Source organism: Dicentrarchus labrax, unplaced genomic scaffold (assembly GCF_905237075.1).
Source record: "Dicentrarchus labrax unplaced genomic scaffold, dlabrax2021, whole genome shotgun sequence".
NCBI classification, from domain to species: domain Eukaryota; kingdom Metazoa; phylum Chordata; class Actinopteri; family Moronidae; genus Dicentrarchus; species Dicentrarchus labrax.
Window position 1 is genome coordinate 5,738,182 of NW_026136708.1, and position 21,418 is coordinate 5,759,599.

Below are 21,418 nucleotides of genomic sequence, written 5' to 3' on the forward strand. Positions count from 1 at the left end.
ATGAATAATGGGTTCCTGAAGGTCCATTGTGTGGGAGAAACTACAGTGGCTAGGAAACTCATGCAAAATGTGAGCACTCCTATCTAGAGCCAGTGTTTGGTTTGTCCATTCGGGCCTACTAAACATGTCGGTTCAAAATGGTGGACGTAGATCCTTCTAAATGTTACACACTGGAATAACAATATCCCAATATAATAATCCCAGTATGCAGTTGTGAATGTTATTGAATTCAGGTACTGAATGTCCAGGGTCACACTGCCCATATAAAGCTCTATAAAGCATTAGAAAATGATGTATTAACTATTATTAAAGCTATTAGTTACAGCTTACAACACCTTTAAAATGGCGACTTAGAAAGTAATACCCCATAACACATGAATGAAATCATAAGCATAATTGTGCTGGTAAGATCAAAAGATATAAGAAAGAAAAGGCCTCATAAAGGCACCTCACAAAAAATAATAAAAGAATGACATTCCCTATAAAGGTATTTATATGATTTGATTATTATTATTCTGTTGGTTAAAGAGTCTAACATGTATAATAAGTAACACGTAAATGTAAAGTATAGCATAAAGTAAATAAAGCATTACATTCAGGCCATCAGACTTTCCATATACCTAAAAAACATAACAATGTAGGTATATACCTGCACATACAGTAGGGCCTATGTGTTCGTTTTCAGAAAAAGTTAAAGAAACTACAAATCCCTAAACTCTTTCCGTAGCAACCATACCAACATCTGATTGGACAGACTCAGTAAAGCTCCGTGTGATTGGCCGGCGGTGGCCATGTTTGTATTACCAGCTGTCTAGATGCGAGCTAGCTAACCGGTTAGCTGTCTGAGGTACATTTACCTTTTTATTGGGGCTGAAATTACCGAACAGCCCTTCCGCCACGTTAACGCCGGCTTATCTGGACGTCGCAATGCCGGTTCACTCCCGGGAGAAGAAAGAAAGCAACCACGAAGAAATGGAGGTGGATTTTCCCGAGCAAGACGGCAGCAGCACGGACGAGGAGGACACCGTCAGCTCGTCCGTGTCTGAAGATGGAGACAGCTCGGGTAGGAAAAAATAGGCCTTAAATATCAACACACAGCTCAGTTCATTAATGTCACATCTGTCGGACCTGGCTTTGTCATGATATGCGGTTAATGTTGAAAACTTTGACCAGGGAGGGGTGGAGACAATGTACAGCAAGGGGTGGAGATGCTATGATGGTAGACGGTGATGGTGGTTGGTATTGGGAGGTGAAGTCAAAGCTGTCATGTGTTTATGTGAACAGAGATGGATGATGAGGACTGTGAGAGGAGGAGGATGGAGTGCCTGGATGAGATGACCACCCTGGAGAAACAGTTCACTGACTTGAAGGAGCAGTAAGTTCCTTCCCCAAGTTGTTTCCACCCAGCCAGCCTTCACCTACTGCTGTCTGCTCTGAACTAACACTGCACTTCAAGGCTGCTTGGGATATTCTCTCAGCATCCTGTTCTCAAGAGACACACACACACACACACTCAATGTTGTCATTCTGCAGACCAGTGAGAGTAGGGAAATCTGATTTTTTTGCAACTCATTCAAATTTCTTACCAGTGTTTGGAAGTTGCACACAAGATATTGTTAAATTCTTCAGCTCAGTGTAATACATACACATACAGTCATGCCAGTGTAGGTCCATTATTTGATGAGCTTTGCCTCCTTATTTCAGGCTGTACAAGGAGCGTCTGAGCCAGGTGGACATCAAGCTGCAGGAGGTAATGGCCGGCTGTGCCCAAGAGTACCTGGAGCCTTTAGCCAACCTGCAGGAGAACATGCAAATCAGGACCAAAGTTGCTGGTGGGTCAATGTAATATTCCATAATATTATGGAATATACTTAAGTATATATCTGGAAGTGACTATCTTTACATGTCAGCCACCTATGACAAAGAGGTTTTTTGTTCATCAAAACAATGAACTATATTGGAAAAGAGCTAAACACAGCATGTGTGTTTGTGCTATATAGACCATGAGATTAAAAAAGGTATCATCTTTCCTGCTGCCTGTGTCAGATTGATTTAATGTTTAAATGCTTGTGACAGGGATCTACAGGGAGCTGTGCTTGGAGTCAGTGAAGAACAAGTATGAGTGTGAGATCCAGGCTGCCTGCCAACACTGGGAGGTGAGAGGTCAACGAATGAGTCAGAGCTTATGTGAGGGTTAGGTTTGCATGTTCACGTCACACAACACATTTTGTCCAACCAGATTTCTGCCTTTACAATGTAGGAAATCCACTTTAATTTTGGAGGCTTTGGCTTTCGCCACAGTGTCCACCACCTAAACAAACTGAATTTAGTCCACTGCTTCTGGAGATGATTTCTGATGGTGGTTTTCCGACCAGTGTGTTTTGACTATTTGTTTCTGTCTCCCAGAGTGAGAAGTTGCTGCTGTTTGACACTGTGCAGAGTGAACTGGAGGAGAAGATAAGACGATTGGAGGAAGACAGACACAGTATTGACATTACCTCAGGTACCAACTAGGGCTGCAGCCAACAGCTGTCTACAATAATATTGTTTTGATCCATTCATTCATCATTTACTTTATAAAATCTATCAGAGGTTGGACAGGGACATCCTAAAGTCTGGCCAGCATCCATAAAGTCCATAGTATTCAGTTCTTATTGTTAGGAACTAGAGTAAAGCATTCCTCACATTCATTTTTGTTCATCAGTAAATAAATATTTGGTATTTGGATGTTTAGAACAATCAGTATAACAATTAATCAAAACTGGAATCTGTCAGCTGTTGAACCTGTCAGTTAAATGTTAAGTTAAGAAGCACTAACATGCCTACAATACGGGTACAGTTAGTAGGGTTGATGAATAATAAGTGATCTATAAAACAAATTGAAACGTGAAGAGAATATCCTACAGAAGGAAGCGACTCTCCTCTCTCTAACCTGTCCTCTTTCTCTTCCAGAGTTGTGGAATGATGGATTGCACTCGCGGAAAAACAAGAAGAAGGACCCATTCTGCCCTGTCAAGAAGAAGAAGCCTGTTGTTGTTTCCGATATCCTTTTCCCTTTGTCCTGTCCTTGCCTTATTCCTCCCATCATTCATGTGCACCACACTTTGCTGCAGCGCTTCACTGATGTACTGTTAAGACAGATTCTTCCTTAACCACTCTATTACGGCCTTATATCGTCTACATGCTGCAAGATCTCGATATTCTTGAAGACTGGACAGCTATAAGAAAGGTATTTTGTAAACAAACAAAGTTGTCTCTCTGTGAATGTGTCTGTGATGTGATTTGACCTTTTTAGTTGTGTCTGTCCCCACCCCCACCCCCCCCCACAGGCGATGGCATCACTGGGGCCACACAGGGTGAAGGTGGATGGTAAGAGTTTCTCCTCATCCTTGGTTACAGTCAATACCTGGCTGAGTGCAGCCATCGACCCGCACTCACACAGGAGGGGTTGACTCAATACTTTCAGCTAAAAGTGCTCAAGTTCATAGTTGAAAAGGAGACAAATGTTCCTCTCCTCATCTGTCTTTGTCCCTCTCTTTTTATACTCTGTGCTGTGTTTCTTTTAAACTTGCACCGTCCCTGTCTCACTTCCTCGACAACTGATGTCGTCTTCACTCTCTCTGCCTCCAGTCCCTGCAGTCAAGCCCGACAGACATCACCATGTGGCCCGCTCCGAGGACGGTCGGCTTTTCTATGACAACCAGTGGTACTGCAGGGGGCAGGCCATCTGCATCAACAGGAAGGACGAGTACCCGACTAGGTGTGTGTGTGTGTGTGTGTGTGTGTGTGTGTGTGTGTGTGTGTGTGTGTGTGTGTGTGTGTGTGTGTGTGTGTGTGTGTGTGTGTGTGTGTGTGTGTGAGCAGAGTTAAAAAGCTCTGTAATAATGAGAGGGAGTGATGATTCTGGTTATAGCATGTATGAGTTATTGCTCTAGATGATGTGTGTACTGGCACATTGTGTGAGTCTGTGACTGAGTATGTGTTTGATCATAGATGGATTTTAATCAAAGAGATTATGTGAGTATTTGGCTGAATGATTGTGATTCTTTGTGCATCCTGCCCTGTGTGTTGTCAGGACAGGCTGCTCAGTGAATAGAGGGCATGCATTGATCAGTCACTTTCTCACAGTGCAGCACTGACAGTGGGAACGCAGATGCACACAGGCGGCTGCTATGAATTAGTACCAGACAGTCGGTGGACAATAAAATGTAGCCAGAAATGAAGTTTCCTTCACAAGATCTCAACCTAACAGAATGCAAACACAACCGGGCCTCCCGTTCATTTGAGGCCAGGGTAGGAGTGCGAGAGCTAAGGAGGGAGTGGTGGTAGAGTTATTGTCTGATTATTTCACAGCGCCCCCACACAGTATGCACAGTCTATGTCACAAAGACAGAACTGTTATTGTCAGATTTATGTAGCTGTGAACACATATGCTTCTGTTTTTATAAATCTCCATCACATGCACAAGCCTCATTTCCACTCCCACAGTAAGCCCTACATGGATGTACACATGACATTTGTGCATTAAAATACCATTGCCTGTTACACTATTTTAAAGCCCTGTCAGTGAAAAGTACTGCTATACAGTTCGGTCCCATCGACAAGGTTTTCCAACAGTACCACAGTATCTGTCATTGTATCCAAACCTTTTGCATGGCTGTGGCTGTTTACACCACCCATTTCAGTCATTTATTTCAGAATCAGACATACTTTAATAATCCCGTGGGGAAATTACTTACTTCATGTACCTGTAGTAGTAATTGAGAAGTTATTTCTCAACCACCAAGAGCTACACTGTTTTAAAATAGAATTGAATGACCTAAACACAGGGAAGTAGTTGCTGTTGATCACACAAAACATATACCTGCTTTTTACAGAACGCTGTGTGTACTGCAAAACAGTATTACACAGTCCGTGGCTGTTAGAATAATTTGTTTTGTTTTTTTAGTTTCTGTCTCTCACTGTATTTTTCATCTCCACCTTAATCACCCTCTTAATGCTGTAGAATACGTGTGTGCACGGTGTGAGGTCTGGTTTTGATCGCAGTTTGTGTATAAGAAGTGGCATATTCATGTTTTTCATTGTTTACACATCGAGCCTCCTTGCCCCTGGTCATATTTGGCAACCTAATCACATTCACAAGCTTCTAATGATATTCAGGATGTCTGTGATCATGTTTGTAAAAGATTTTATTACATGTTTCAATCAGGTGTCATTAGTTAATGTTACTCAGCCTTTTAGAAAAGATTGCTTCTCTTCTCTTTAGCCTTTGGCTGTCTGTGAAAACAATATCTCTTTACCACTTAAGCAAGAGTTTTCCTTGTTAATCTTCCCACGTAAATACTTGATGGCTGCTGACTGTTTGCCTCTCATGGTGGAGTGACCGTGACAGTGATTGTTACGTGCACACCCTCTATGTTGTTTCTGAGGAACACAAATTGATTGTGCGATAACATTGCTGTATGTTTGTGTCACGCAGTGCCATCATCACCACCGTCAACAACGATGAGGTGTGGTTCAAACGGCTGGATGGCACCAAGTCAAAGCTGTACATCTCCCAGCTGCAGAAAGGCAAATACACTATCAAACACTCGTAAAAACACAATGAAACACACACACACACACACACACACACACACACACACACACACACACACACACACACACACACACACACACACACACACACACACATATAGGAAAAGACCATCATCTCTGCTGTGTTTCTATTTGTCTCCTTTCCGTGTGGTATCTTTCTACATTCTTGCCATATGTACAGTCACACACACACACACACACCTCACTTTACTCCCTCTGCGTATAAGTAACAAAAAAGAAACAAATATCAACTGACGCTTCGAGTCTAAGGAGACGATCTTCTCTGTAAATATGTATGTATGTTGATATTATTGACAAGGTCACAAAGTGTCATTTTCTCTGGAAAGGAGACAATGCAAAGTGCTGCTAAAAAATACAGAAGGGCGAAGAACCGGAGCAGTAGCGAACTGTGAACCGCAGAGCTCAGTCGCCGTGCCTTTCTGAGACAAGACGATGCCTAGGCTAATGGGGGTAAAATAAAAATAAAAAAAACTCCCGAAGTGTGAATATCAATGCAGTGAAGCCTTACTCTGTACTGTGTTAGCACCCAGAGGACTGAAGCGGGTCAGTGAACGAGCGAGTGAGAAACCCTGATCCAGGTGAGGATGCCGTCACCAGTGAGTTTCATTTGCCTCTCCAGATGCACCCGTTAAATTTGAAATTTCATGCTCCATAGAGCCTAATAATTCTGTATTAGGATCCCCTGGGAGCCCATTTGAGATAATGTTTGATTTAGTAAAAGCAATTGCACAAGTGTCAATATGAAAATGCAGAATGATTAATCAATTTTGAGTAAATGATTATATTATGAACATAATGAGATGAAACTATTCTCCATGAAAACCCCAGGGTTTTGTTGAAACCCACTTGGGGAGCCACTGTACTAAATGATTTCTTGATGTCTTGATGTTTTAGTGTAATATTCACAGCGATATTTTAAGTTCAAACCAAGTCCAACCCCATGCACTAAGCAAAACATTGAACTGTGTTTAAAAGCATACAGTAATCGGAGGTGCCCTGTATATAGAGATGAGTGTATGTTTTGTGTTTCCTTCACTGTGACTCTTCCCTCTGTCTCCTGTCGTGTTGCCATGCGTCTGACAGTGCCTACAACTTATCATTGAAGGCAGGATCCAGGCCCACATTGCCTCCGATTTTTGTAATTCATCGTGCCATTTTTCAGGTTTTTTTGTCTTTATTCGGCCCATGTTGTGTGTGTGCTATGAATATAATAGCTGAAAGGATTGGTTATTAATTCCTGCAGTGTAAATGTCACACCTCTGAAAAATCTAAAATATCTCCTGTTTCCCGTCCTCTCTTCTTCCCTGTGCCCCCCCCCTCAACTGTCACTTCTCTCTCCTTATTCTCTTTTGTCTTCCTCCTTGCTGTCAGTAAAAATGTTCCTCAACGTTGACGTATTAACAGTACAATGAGAAAGCAAGGTTAAAGGAGTATTTCTGTGTGTGTACAATCCGTCCAATCGAACCTTCTTTGTTTTTGTATATGACGCTTGATACAATGGAGGGGATGTTGCTGTGTGTTGTATTTATGGTTCTTTTAAACATTGCATACATACTTCAAAGTATTACCTGCCAATAGTATTGTAAGGAGAGGTGATGCAACATTATATCATGAACATAAAGTGTCTGTGAAGCCTGATGTGGCATTCACTGAGTAGAACTTTAGAAGTTTTGTTTTTAATTTCTGCTTTGTTTTTAACTTTTTTTAAATGAATTTTGGTTCCTTTCTGCATTAGAGGTAAAAAAAAAAAAGGGAACCTGTCCCGTTGTGCCAATGCATGTACAGCTGATTAAAGATTTTGTTTGTATCATTTGAAGAGAGTCAAACCTGCACATATACAGTTGTTTATATGTAAATGAGAGCAGGGAATGTTAACTTGAGTGGAACAGTGTTTCTGCTGTGCTTTCTGCCTGCCTTTCCAGCAAAAAAAAAAAAAGAAGAAGCGCCCATGCATTTAGGTGATTATAGTATCAACCTGCACTCCTCAGCTTGACTCAAACTAATTTCCTTTTTTTGAACTTAAGAGCTTTGGATAAAAATATCTGAGCTTTGCATAGAACTTAAGTATCCTATTGGATTTGGCCTAGCATGCACAAAAAAGGCTAGATTCAATCTTATATAATACTCCAGTGTACAAAGAGAGAAAGTCCCTGACAGTGCTCAACCCAAAGTCACCCCTGAGGTTCGCTGAACCCAGGCTTCACTCCTTAGTGACAATAAAAAAAGTGGCTTATTTGGAAGAAACATGCTGAGCTAGTCCTATTTGATAATGGCTTTTTGGTCTGCTGTGCTGTTCAACCTTTCAGTCACTTCTGCCAGAGGGACACTCAGTAGATTAACACCACATACTGGTATCGATTCAGGATCGACGCTGATGTACCATTTTGTACCCCCTCTGCCCCTCACCCTCCATCCGCCTGGCCTCGGGCCTCTGCAGACACCTCATGCAAAACCACTGCAACCATTGATTGATCTATTGGGAATATTGATCAGATGCGGCAGTGTAGCCAGAAATTCAAATGAATCAATTGGAATGGCTAATGTGTTCAATTTCCACTTTAGGTAAAGCTTTATAATCCAAACTGGAGTTTTCCATAAATATTATTGGCTATATTTTACCCCATGGTCACACTAGGTGAACACCGTGAAGTTTACGAAAGAGAATGTATCTCAAAATCCACCAATCAAACCACCAAATACGCCCTGCTTGCACATCCCCATTGCACTACCACGTTTCTGTCCAGAAGGTGTCAGTAGTGCTCCACAGTGCAGAGGAAGCAGCCTCTGCACTAGTTGGGAGGGGGGGAGGTGGTCTGTGAATCTGGGGCACCCTGCTGCTGAAGCCCTCCAGCTGATGGGAGAGGGAGAGAGAGAGAGAGAGAGCGAGAAAGAAAGAGGAGGGATGAAGGCACAGTTTGATCACAGCTCGCTGGCCACGTCTGCTACCGCAACAGAGAGGGAGAGAGGAAGAGGAAAATCCCCATCACCGCGTCAAAGGCAGCAGCAGCAGCAGCAGCAGCAGCAGCAAGCAAGCAAGCAACAGGGCTGTCTGTATCTCTACACACCATGCAGCATCTCTGTAGAGCGCTCCTTTAATCTGCTTTACGCACTCCTGTGAACCTGTGCGTGCAACCTTGTGTATATATGAGTACAGTCAAAAATGATGTAACATGCTCCTTCCCAACATGCACATACACTGGTATATAACTGCAAAGAAAAGGGTTTCCTTGTTTGATTTCTGTTTAGAGATGATGCTGGGTGAATGTGGATGCTGGCCCCTGAGTTTCTGGCCATTTTCAGCCCCATCCATACTTAATGAGTAACCAGAACTGGAGGGTCATTGGGACGTGTTTACTGCAACACTGGGGCTAATTAGACCGTGAAAGTGTCACACTGTGCTAAATTCTTAATATCCCTGCCCCCCTGTGTGATGTATGAGCGTGTGCATCGCTGTGCATTTTCAAGAGAGTGAGACTGTGTATGTGGATCTCTTTGTGCATGCATGCATGTTGCTGTGTGCCAGGCCCGTGCGTGGGCGTGTACCTTTGATGCTGATTGTATAAGAGAATGTTAAATGCATACATCGGTAAGTGAACATCAAAGGGATGAGGCAAGCTGCTCATCATCAGGAATAGACGAGGAGCAAGACGAGAGCGAGGTGGATTCAAACGGAACGTGCTGCAACCTGTGATCCAAGTGAGCCTGGTATCACCTCTCTAGGTGTGTCAGGAGCAGTGGCCTTGAATTCAACATTAGCACTCAGGGTATAGCCGTTCCTACATCTTATACTGTCTATACTGTTTCTTGTCGCATCAAGTTGCTGCTTCTTTAAAGATAAGCTTTGCCTTTTCCGTGGGTATCTGAAAACAAACTGCAGCTGCAATTGTGAAAGTAAGTTTAGATGCTGCCTCTTGTATAAGTAACATTTTATATATAGGTCATGGCCTAGACACCAACCATTAATACTGTAATCTATTACACATGAGTTAGCTGACTGGATGTGTTTGCAAGTGGGGCACCACATCCCACAAGATAAAACTCCTTTACATTTCAAATTTTAGTTACTGAGTTCTTTCATATGCATGTCAACCTTCACCAGAAATGTCTGTTTTCCACACAATTGTTCCAGTTGTCAAGTAAATGCTGACAAACAAGATACTGTAATAAATGATTCACTTTTAAGAAACTCAAGCATAAATGAATACACTTTTTCTCCCACAAGGTGACAAATGTCTGGTGAAGAAAAATGTCAAATTCAAGTTTAATAAAACAATGCAATCACTTAATAGTACATCCTAAATGACATTTATAATGTTCTGGGAAGAAGGTGCATTACTCAACTTAAAATGGTACTCGTGATTGAGAGTTAGCAGGAGAAAAAAGTCTGTATCCAACTCCAGGTTACCAAAAGGTCTGTCTTACGAGGAATCTCTAGTTGCAAAAACACACCAATACAGGTTATGCACACATAACTCAGACATTCAGTATCTACCAGATACTACTCCTGAGTATTCTTCTGCCAGCATCATGTGTCGACTGCCAAGCCCTCTTTTCAATGAGGTGCAAGCAATGATTTGACTTCAAGTGTCTTCACATGATGGAGCTCCATATTTGGTAAGGACATAGAGCTGTGTGTATTAGTTGTTCTCAGGACTGTCTGGTCCTATGCATGAGACACCAGCCCTATTCCTGTTTAGACTGGTCTCCCAGCAAGTTTGGTAGGGTACATGACAATCATGGCCTCCATCTCCAACTTCCTAGACTACACGAGTGAACAGGAAGACTGACATGCTGTGCCATGGCATCCATCCTCTCAATGGTGCATTGTCACTGTGTATTAGCATCTGCAACGTACCCCTGACCTCTCACCTGTGTCCTGGTGTACAAAGGCTACTTTCTGTAAGGAGAACAAAGGACATGGAACAGCATGTAACAATATCTTCTTTGTGATTACGTTAGCAATTACAACTAGGCACATTTTGGTATGTCTCTAACGACAGGAAAAGGTATCAGCAGAACCCAGAAACTGTTTCTTATACAGGGGCTGAGATGCTGCTGAAATGACAGTTGTACCTACTGTCACATCCAAAACTACTATTGGAGTATCTCAGGTCTGGCAGGTATGAGTCCCTATATGTATGCTGAGGTCTTCCTGGGTGTCCAGCTCTGTCCTGACTTTTTGGTGATCAAAAGAACCAGAAAGGTGGCTATTACCGAGTCAGTTCAAATCCAGCATGGCAGAGAAGTGACAGCCTTAGACTGCCATGCCTCATAACAGAACACCCACTCCTTACCTACTCTAGATCACCCACCCTTCAGAATAGAAATGTTTTTTCTTGGAACATGGCTAAAAAGGCACATTTAGCCCTCTATTTGATTCTGTAGAAAAGGAAAAAGGAAACCACCTGCAACCTCTTGGACTGAACAACAGTCTTATATGTTGAGGTATTGTTGCTAATGTAAGATAAAATCCCCAATACTGGTGATTGTTGTCACATGTGAATGGGATGACTGGCACAGTGCTCACCTTTGGAGCAGCCTCTCAAGGCTTGGATCCTGAGATGGAAAGGCTCCATCTAGGATTGACTCCAGCAGTGATAGAGAAACATCCCAGAAAGCAGTCAGCCATTTCTGTTTACAAGGCAAATGGCTGGGTTTTCAGAAGCAGTGTGAAGAGAGGGAGTGGACCCCAAGAGCTACCCAGTCTTTTCTGTTCTCTGTTTCCTGTCTGTCACATTCCACTATTGAGGTGTATGCATCAGTGATCTCTTCTTGTCATGTGGGGTTTGGAGAGAGTTTATTTTTAACCACCCTCCACTGAGTTCGACTGAGGCAGCTGCATCCTGTGGTACACTCCTCTGCCCTTCAGTAGAAATTGCCAGTTTATACCCATTGGACAAGGGCTGTTATCCATCAAGATAGTGTTGTTGTGTGCTCTGACAACAGCTAAGAGAGTAAATAAGTTGTGTGCCCCCGTACCACCCTAACTGCATGCTTAGTCGAAGGAACTTGAGAGGTCCTACCTTCAGACAAAACCTTCCGTTTTAGTCAATGAATATTAAAAGTTTGTTTGGGTACAGGGTGGCTCAGTTTCAGTGCTTTTTATTCTCAATCCTATAAGGGAAAGTGAAATGAAAAATCTGTGTCCTGTGTGAGCTTTGCCATGATATGCACTTTGCAGTTCACTCTGCGGACAGTGTTGTTGGTAAACCCCCTAAGGCTCACCCATTGGCTGTACAAGGGTATCTTGGAAGGACCCCCTTGGCTGTCTGTGTACATTCAACAAGAAGCGTAACTGCAGAATTGCTAAGAATCTGTTGACGACATATGTATGTTAGTATCAAGGTTGTGGCCCTGAATTTGTATCAGTTTTTATCTTTTGGATGGTTTAAATGACATGTGAATGGCTGTGTAAGCTGCTGTCAGCCAGCTCTTCCTCTGTCTTCTATGTGAAGAAGAGGTTAGGTCTTCCTTACCTCAAAGATTCCATCTCAAAGCTATACAACATTCCCTTCACATGCCAATCCTCAGCCACCGTTAAACCAGTGCACTAATTGGTCTGAAGATGTCAACATAGAAATAGAGACCGAGGTTTGGCTGTCACTTTTGAAATGGGTCAATGCAGCACTATTTGTGGAGTAAAGTAACTCGCATCTATGCTAGCACTGATCCTTCTTGTGATGAATGTCACCTAGAACCAACTAATCTCACCCACATGTTTTGGACTTGCCCCGCCCCATCTCTATTCTGTCTGTCTTTGACTCACTCTTAGCTATTACATATGGTAACACCCCCATATTTTGGCTACCCTTCTTAGAACATGTCAGGTCCCTTCAGCTGGATGCTGTACCTAATGGCTGAGCGACTCCCTGTCCCGCACCAACATTTACCTTATTCTACAGAACGTTTTCTTTTTTTTTTTTTATCCAATCATACTTGCAAGGGTGTACTGTATTGCTGCTGGTTTTTGTGTTGGGAATTCTACAAATTAATCATATACATAAAATAGTTGAGGTGTACCATTTAATTATGCTAAAGTACTGTTCAGTGAACAGTTGGTGCAGCCTTGTCAGTTGGAGTAGGATACTGCGCCCTGTTGCACTTTCCCCAAGTAGCTTGTTTGGCACCTGGTGAGTGCTGCTTGCCTACATGCAAATGTTGAATGCTGAGATCCATGATGACAAGTGGCCAAGCTGTTTGTCTGAGCCCTGTTTGAAGGGTTGGATGTGTATCCATCATTAATATTCCTTCCAATAAGCTAACGAGTAGTCAAATGTGTGGTGATGAAAAGAAGAAATAACAAATTGCAAAAGGTTTGATAAGATCTGCAACCTGTTGAACAGCAGGAATCGATGACATTTGAGCAGCTGTCATTTGTCTGGCCTATGCTGTGATACTAGAAAGGCTGAAGCTTCAGGCCTTTGCCTAGAACCCAAACATCATCCACTCTGCCTCCTTTTAAAGTTCATTCCTATCTCCTAATAGAGCTGTGATGATCTATTTCTATCATCTATCTTGATTTTCTCCTAGACTCAATAGCTTGAAACTGAGGAGCTCCAACAGACTGGCCAGCCTGTATGTGTCGGGTTCGTTTAGCTGACCAGACGAGGTGGCAATATCACCTTCCAACTCCACACCCACTGTCCTCGGACACCATACAGTATCTCCTCATTATGTCAGGTCTGATATGCAAAGTAGCGCCAGCAACCACTGTAGCATAGCAGAGGCAGATGGGGGCGATGTTTTTTTTTGTCTGTGTATGAGTGCGTAAGAAAGGATGTGTTTATGTCCTTCTCTGTCTGTATTTGTGTCTGGATGTGCTGCCCAGCCACTGTTGTGATTTTACATAAAGAGAGTATCGAGTTCAGCATCATCTCCCCAAGCCTATAAACACACACAATTTATCCGCCTCTTTCAGGCTTACCCTCAAGTGCTCAGTGCAGGCTCAATATGGAAATGTAGTCAAATGGCCAACTGGCATCAGTGACAGGATAAGAGACTACAAAGACTTGGTAGTTAGGGAGATTCTCCTGCATCAAAATTTAGATACGTGCTTCCTTTCTTTCGGGATATGGGTTGTGTTTGTTTACTGTATAAAATATGCATGCGTACTGTATATGTGTGTGTAAACAGAGGCACATATATACATTTTTCAGTTGGAAGTCCACTTGAATGTGTGCTGGCCTTGTTTACTGCATGTGTGTATGTTTGTGCTGGACGCAGATTCAGTGGAGTGAGAAACAGAAAGCTCACCGAGCCATTTGGCTGCTGTCCTAATTGGCTGTGCGCTGTTGACAGGATGCTGACAGAGCACATCGCAGAGACAGGTACTCTGTTTCTCTCTGTTTCATCTTCAGGGTTTGTGAAAATATTTCCTCTGAGGAATTCCCTACTCTACTCATTTTCAAGCATGAAAAAAACCTTAAGTGGCGCCCTTTGACAAGTTACAAAGCTTGTTGTTTTTCTAGTGTTTGGATACAGAAAAAGGGAATGGGCAGGCTGGAGAGAGGCCAGCCTTAATGAGACGGTTCTCTGCTTCTTATCGAGCCTGGGTGGTTTACTGTTTGGTGACCGGCTTGGCTTCTGTGCATGTGTGTGTGTGTGTGTGTGTGTGTGGACAAATACACACATGCACTCACACCTATGCATTTTTATAGACATAAATGAGCATTCACACAAACATATGGGGATTCCTTTTAAGTATCATATTAACACGTGCACCTATATAGACACCACTGCCAAGTGCTAATTGGCTTTGCTTTTAAAACGTAGAAAGACAAACATCCTGGGTTCAGAGGACCACTCGTCATAATGGCCTCTGTGAGGAACCACGCATGCACACGCTCACACAGGGCTGTTGATTGACAGCAAAGACTACTGGGAGGCAAGTAAAAGAGGGGGAGGGGACGCAAGCCACATCTGAAATGAACCATGGCTAAAGATGGGAAAGGTTGGTGCTGCAGGGTGCTTTTATCCAACACTTTACTTTGATGGATCACAATGATATCACTTGATGCACTTCTGTCGCTCCCTGCCTCTCATTCATAAATACATTTACTGAATCTTAGATCCCTTCAGGTGTCTTTTCACTTTGTGTACCCTTAATGTGAAGTTATGTCATACACTGTATGCCTGTAAGAGTTGTAGATGTGCTTTACTCAGTCAGCCATGTTCGCAAAGAATAACACAGAATCATCCTGTCCGCCAGTCTAGACTCCAAGATAAAGGAGATGCTTTTGCCAGCAGGATTGTGGAACACCTTTCCTGAGCTAGGTTAGCTAAATGTGTTATTTTTATTTTTCCCAGGTTTGTTCTACTCTAATAATTTTTACACTGCGATTTTACATGAAGCAACAGTAACCCCATTCTAGAAAATACGATCACAACATTTGCTTTTTCGCTGCGAGTTAGATGAGAACATCGATACCACTCTCATATCTGCCCATTTAATATATGGCTCTAGCAGCTGGTTAGCTTGGCTTAGCACAAAAAGTGGAAATAGGGTGAAACAGCTATCATGGTTCTGCCAGAAGTTGACAAAAAACCCACCTCTAAAGCTGCCTAATTAGCACCTTATATCTCGTTCTAGTCTGCAGAACAGGAAGAGCAGGATAAACTCCTGGTATTCCGACTTGGGAGTGTTCACGCATTATTCTTATATTATAAGATGGTTACCCCCACTGCCAGCCTTGCAGTCACACCATTTAAATAGTGCAAGACTAAATTAACTTGCAAAAACAGATACATAAGTGTTGTTGATAATGTATTCACTACATTAATAGATCATAAAACTAGTTGTTCATTGCAGCCCTAAAATAAAGTTAATTATTATTATAATCTAGACTTTATGTTATGATACCAGAACATAGTTATCTCGAGGAATCTTCTAGAAAAAGTGTGAGACTGATGTTTTAGGCTCATGGGAGGCTCAGCACTGAGAGGAGCTGAAGCGTCCTTAATGTCGTCAACTGGAGGGAGAGTTTAAAAGGTGAAACTGCTGTGGGGCTGAGTGCAGGGAGGGGAGGCTGACGGGAAGCTTAGGCCCATCAGGGGATGACCACATTTTAAAGTACAGTCTGTGTCTCCTTTCCTTGCTCCCTCCTCTCCAACTGCCTCTTTAATGTTACATCACTTTCCCCTTGCAGTAGGTTCCCTTTCTGTTACACTCGCTTTCACTCCTGAATCCTAGTCTCTCTGCACATGTTACATTAATAGATGTAGCCTGTAGTTGGGCTCTAAATTTTTTACCTGTGTTGTGCATGATGCACACTCGCCATCTCGCAAGTATGTCTTCATTCCTAACTTTGTAACGACTTGGCAAACTACAGTAATAACAGACAGCAGCTTTCATCTGTGTTTCTCTCTTCTTTTTTTAATCAGATAGTTCACTGACTGAAAAGATGGCTTAGAGAGGAAATGATTCGAGAACCAAACAGGATAAGCCAGAGAGTTTACCTCATGTTGCTATAGATAGGTTTAGCATTTTGAAATATTCACGTGACGTTCAAATTTTAATAAAGCTGTACTGCCGGAACTGTTGAAACCAACTGAGCAAATAGCATATGACGTGTGTGATCCCTTTTGAGATGTGTGTGCTTTTGGTTTTCATTGGGACATGTACCAACCAGCAATGTGTCATCTGCCCATGATATAACAACTTGTGCAATCTGTGATTCCATTAAGGGAAATATAAAGAAGATAATATTAAACCAATAACATTAAATATGTGTTTGTGTGCATGTTCATTGTTGTTAGCCAACAGTGTCTTATACTTAGGAAACCGTTTGGGGTTTGCCACACACGCATTAACATAGTTTAGCACAAAGAGTTCCTTACAGAGCATTTCCAGGAATGATTTAAATAGCTATAGCCAGCGCATTTGCCCCAGTGAAATGCAGTTCAATGAATTTAATTAGTTGTCTATACAGATATCCACAACAGTTACAGTGAAGCAGTGTAGTGGCTTGCAATCATTCCGCCCATGTCAGAATCCACTATTTTTGCATGTTTTCCATTGACATAGGCCTCTGTTGGCCACAGCCTGATCACAACAGGCAGTTAGTCATTTCCTATAATAGCTGTTACTATATTTACTATATATGTACTTTATTTATCTATATAAGCGCCAACCTTAAAGGGCCAATGTGTAACATTTAGGAGGATCTGTTGGCAGAAATGTAATATAATATTCATAGGTAGGTATGTTTCCATTAGTGTATAATCACCTGAATATAGGAATTGTTACCATTCATACCTTAGAATGAGCCTTTGTTTTATATCTACAGATGCTGCGGGTCACCTTCCATGGAGTCCGCCATGTTTTAACAGTGGCTCAGAAGGGAAGGGTATTTCGTGGCCACCATAGTTTTGATCTGCAACTACACCTCTAGTTGCCACTAAATCCTACAATTAGGTCTGCTGATTATCTTCTCGATTAATCAGAAGAAACTAATTGAAAATTGCCCATCACAATTTCCTGAAGGCCAAAGTTATGTCATCCATTTCTTGTTTTGTCAGACCAACAGTCCAACACCCCAGAAGTATTAAATGTACCATCCTGCAAAACAAAGAAAAGCAGCAAAAGCTCAAAATTAGAGTTGTTATTGTTATGCCATTTTTGCTTGAAAATGACTCAAATATCAAAGCAGATGATGATAGCAGCATGGATGTTGGGATATTGGGACTGAAACTGATATTATTAGATGTGTTGGCATGAAATTCGGTACAGACATTCATGATCCCCAGAAGATGAATCCCAATGACTTTGATGATCCCCTGATGTTTCAACTATTGAAGTTAATGCCCTGAACTTTAGTACAGATATTCATGGTCCCCCTACAGGGTATAATGATAACTTTTGATCCTCAGATTTTTCCTTTATAGCAATTATTAAAATCATTTTTAATGTAATTTGGTTTATGACCAAATACCTGCAAAGCTAATGACATTCCCATCAGCCTCAGCAGTACTTTGTGTTTGCTGCTAATTAGCAAATGTTGCTGACACGCTTAACTGAGATAGCAAGCATGGTATACGTTTTAAACACCAGTATGTTAGCTGAGCTGTTAGCTCAGTTAGTTGTCATTGTGAGCATGCTAGGGTTAGCGTGATGACAAAGCACCACTGTGCCTAAGTACACCCTTGCAAAGCTGCACGCATGGCTGCACACTCTTAGTCTTTTTGATTAATAGTTGCAGATTAATCAACTAATTGTTTCAGCTCTGCTTTGTTTATTTACAGTAATACAAACTGTTGCTGACGTTGCTCAAAATGAATCAAGCTTAAAGGATTTCTCCTTGCAGAGACCTAACAAACGGTTCAGAACAGCAGATGTAAAGACTTGCATCAGTTTTATATCAAAACAGTGACAGGAAGTACACTTGTATTTGCTTTGAGATCCGGTATGTTGATTCTGTCTTCTGAGCTATGCTATCACAAAGATCTTTTACATAAACCAATTAGTGTAATGGAAACCTGCACACAGTTCAATTTCCAAAACTGACTTCCTCTTGTGCTCGTCTCACCCACAGTTCCCTCATAATGCCACATCAAATGCACAGCTGTGAGCTGAGCAACGCTGCCAGGGGATCACAAAGTACAGCAGTAATACGAGGGTACTTGTCAATGTCTGGGCCCATAGGCTTGGCCTCGACACAACTCTCCAAAGCTGACATCAGATTGGCTGTCATCTCCGTTTATTATCAAGACTCTGCCTCTGTACTGTGGAAGCTACTGTAGCAACTGCGAAGTTGAAAGGCAGGTGTTGAACACGTGGTACGGAGCCATCTGAGGACATGATGAAGAAGCACTGACTCATAAACACAAGAGAGAACACAGTGTGAAATTGTCCAAGTGCTCTGATGCCCCTCCAAATCAATTCATTAGGTTGTGCAGAGGTCAAGCTCATTACAACTGCAGCATGTGTGCGGTTGAAAGCAGGATAATTTGAGAGCGAAGCAGCTGTCCAGATATGGATTCATCACAAATAATCCAAACTCACCTACACATTTGAACATCAGCCGACTCATACGCTGGACAGATGCTGAATTGTGACATACGAACTGAGTCCAGATTGCTGAACAAAGGACCTCCAATGAAGGAAAAGTGAAGATGTGGACCACAGCATTCAGCAGCCAGACCGTGTAAACATGAAAGCATGTAGGTGGATTCGGGTCCGTGCGTGTGCATGTGCGTCCGTTTCGACATTTGGATGTGCGTGGGCAGGCGGGATGTCAGAGAAAGAGAGAGAAAGAGAGAGACAGCAGCATCGCCACGCATGCATACTGTACAGCACGAGTGTACTTGTGTGTTTTTTGCACAATGGGGATTTCTCGGCGCTGATCTCAGCAAATTCTGTTGCGTCTCCAGCAGTGTTGGCCACATGAATATTCATGAGGTCCTCTTGTCTTTGGTAAAAGCCTTGTGTTGTTCCACAGAGGGCTGGTCTGGTGGGGGGGGGGTGCTTTGTGTGCACTGCTGAGGTGGATCAATGTTTCATTGCAGGTTCACCTTTGGGCGTCTGGGAGAGCCGGGGGAGGTCGCGTCAATCAAGACTGTGTCGAAGCTTTAGCATTTTGCATACAAGTGTGTGTTCTTGTTTCTGTCTATCAAAATCAGTTAGTGATGCGTAGAAGGCACGTGCACTGGTGATTATGTGATCTATGTTTCACCTGCTATCTGATTTATTTCTCAGGTATCTGTATGCGTAGTAATGATCTCTGCTTTACATTTAGAAAAAAGGACGCACACACCATGTGAATGTGTTGAAAACCAGCCCTCCAGCTCGCTATTTATAAATAAGTAAATAGAATTTTCTGTCCAGTAGTGGCCCATTTGCCTCAGCCCAGCCCACTGCCTTCAGCTGTGTTTTTTCCTTCACATGGTAGTCTGTAACAAAACACACACACACACACACACACACACACACACACACACACACCTCTATAACCCCTTTGGCTTTACAGGCCTACTTTAACCTCCGGCTGTAACAGCGCCGGTATGCCTGCATCTTCCATTCTTATGTAACCCTCAGAAGGAGGGCAAGCAGAGGAGCAGGCTCGCTCTGTCTTTATGTGCTGGCTTCATTGAGCCTCAGTGATGCCCAGGGGTGCGTGTTAAGCCCTGCAGACTGCGCGCTGGAACATACATAAAGACAGGGCGCACTCAGAGCTACCTAAACCCATCCATCCATCCACATACATGTTTAAAGTGGAAATGAATAGGATGAAGTGTCTGCGTCTTTTTATAAGGAAACAGTCTGTTCCTTTTATCTGTTAGTGAACTAATGCAGGGGGCTGAGGGAAGGCTGGGAAAAAGGGCTTTTATTGTGAAATAGATGCATCCTTTAATGGGTTAGAGAGTGAGGGGGAGAGAGAGAGAATACACGAGCAAGAAGATGCCGAGAAAAGCGAGAGGAGGCACTAATGGAATCCACCATCATCCAATCATTTTCAAGTCCAAATAATTCCAATAGGCTTTTTATAGCGACAAATTTTACTCTGCTTCTGAGGTGATTATAACTGTACACAGTCTGATGTAACTATGCCTTATTATGGCATAATAATAATATGAGCGAGCACAAAAAGGTTGAGAGCCCGATTTTCCAGTGGGGTTATTAAGAGTACACCTGCCCTCATTAATGTTTCATCAGGTCAGGGCTAACAGCAGCATCACTAGAAAATTCCAGCTGGTCTGAAACACCCACATGAATACCAGCTATCAGTGCTGAACAAAAACTGCATCTGTATTACAGGTTGTCCTCATTAGGGCCCGGGTTCAAACTGCACTGGGCCCCTTCTGTGTAGAGCTTGCTTGCATAGAGTTTGCATGTTCTCCCCAGGTAAACTGAGTAGGAAACTAAATTACAATAGGTGTGACTGTGAGTGTGAATGTGTTTGTGCAGGGCTGAGACAATAATCCTTGACTATTGGCAGGAAATGAACCGATTTAGTAATGAAACACCAAATGTTTGCTGCCTCTCAAAAGTGAGATTTCTCAGTTTTATATCACTTTAGATTGAAAAACCTTCGAGTTTTTAACTAAACACAAGCAATTTAAACGCTTGTGTGTGGTGCCTTTCTTGCAGCTGTCTGACAGTATTAAAGAATAAACATGTGAAATTATATAAAAAAATACAAAATAATTAATAATTAAAGTAAAAGCACAGCGCTGCAACGCATTTTTAATTATTGATAATCTTATGATTATAAATCAAGCATTTGGTCTTCTGTCAGAAAGAAAAAATGGCTTTCTTGACTTCTGAAAGCCCAAGACTTGACTTATTTTCAAACAGTTCCATGGTAGAATCCCTGCTGTGCAACAGTCCCATTGACAAATACTTGCTGAAGTATCAATACGATGGATGATGTGTAACGTTAATTTAGTTTGTTACAAACTCGCGCCACTTCCTCCATTTAATTCCTCTCCTGTTCCTGCCTGAACCCGCCTTCATCCTAGTCCTAGACGACAAAGATATAATAGGAATATAGAAGCTTCCATTTTTTCAAATTCTGCAAATATCTCCGGTAGAAAACAGTAGTTTTCCAGTATGTGTGTGCACAGAAAGAAATCAGGTGATTGTACACAGCCCTGGCTCTGTAAATGGGACACAAACAAGTGGATTGAAGCAAGCCACACAACACTTATTTGTTGTTCCAATCAGGATTTGTGTGTCAGGCAATGTTACTTTCCCACGGACATTCAGCTTACATTCTAGGTTATCATGATATGCTGTTGTTGTGATGTTCGTACGTGTACTCTACTTAGGAACAGTTTGCTAACCCACAACATAGCTGACGTT

The 21,418-nt window shown here is 42.3% G+C and overlaps 1 protein-coding gene across 1 annotated transcript; it reads left to right on the forward strand.

Moving 5' to 3' along the window:
- The first annotated feature begins 784 nt into the window (after window positions 1–784).
- On the forward strand, window positions 785–7,435 carry LOC127368309 (breast cancer metastasis-suppressor 1-like protein-A). The gene is made up of 10 exons (XM_051408941.1): window positions 785–1,063; window positions 1,285–1,375; window positions 1,705–1,832; window positions 2,077–2,156; window positions 2,407–2,503; window positions 2,953–3,042; window positions 3,165–3,229; window positions 3,330–3,369; window positions 3,631–3,760; window positions 5,480–7,435. The coding sequence occupies exons 1-10, from the start codon at window positions 928–930 to the stop codon at window positions 5,595–5,597; spliced, it is 975 nt and encodes a 324-aa protein (XP_051264901.1). The 5' UTR covers window positions 785–927; the 3' UTR covers window positions 5,598–7,435.
- Window positions 7,436–21,418: the final 13,983 nt, after the last annotated feature.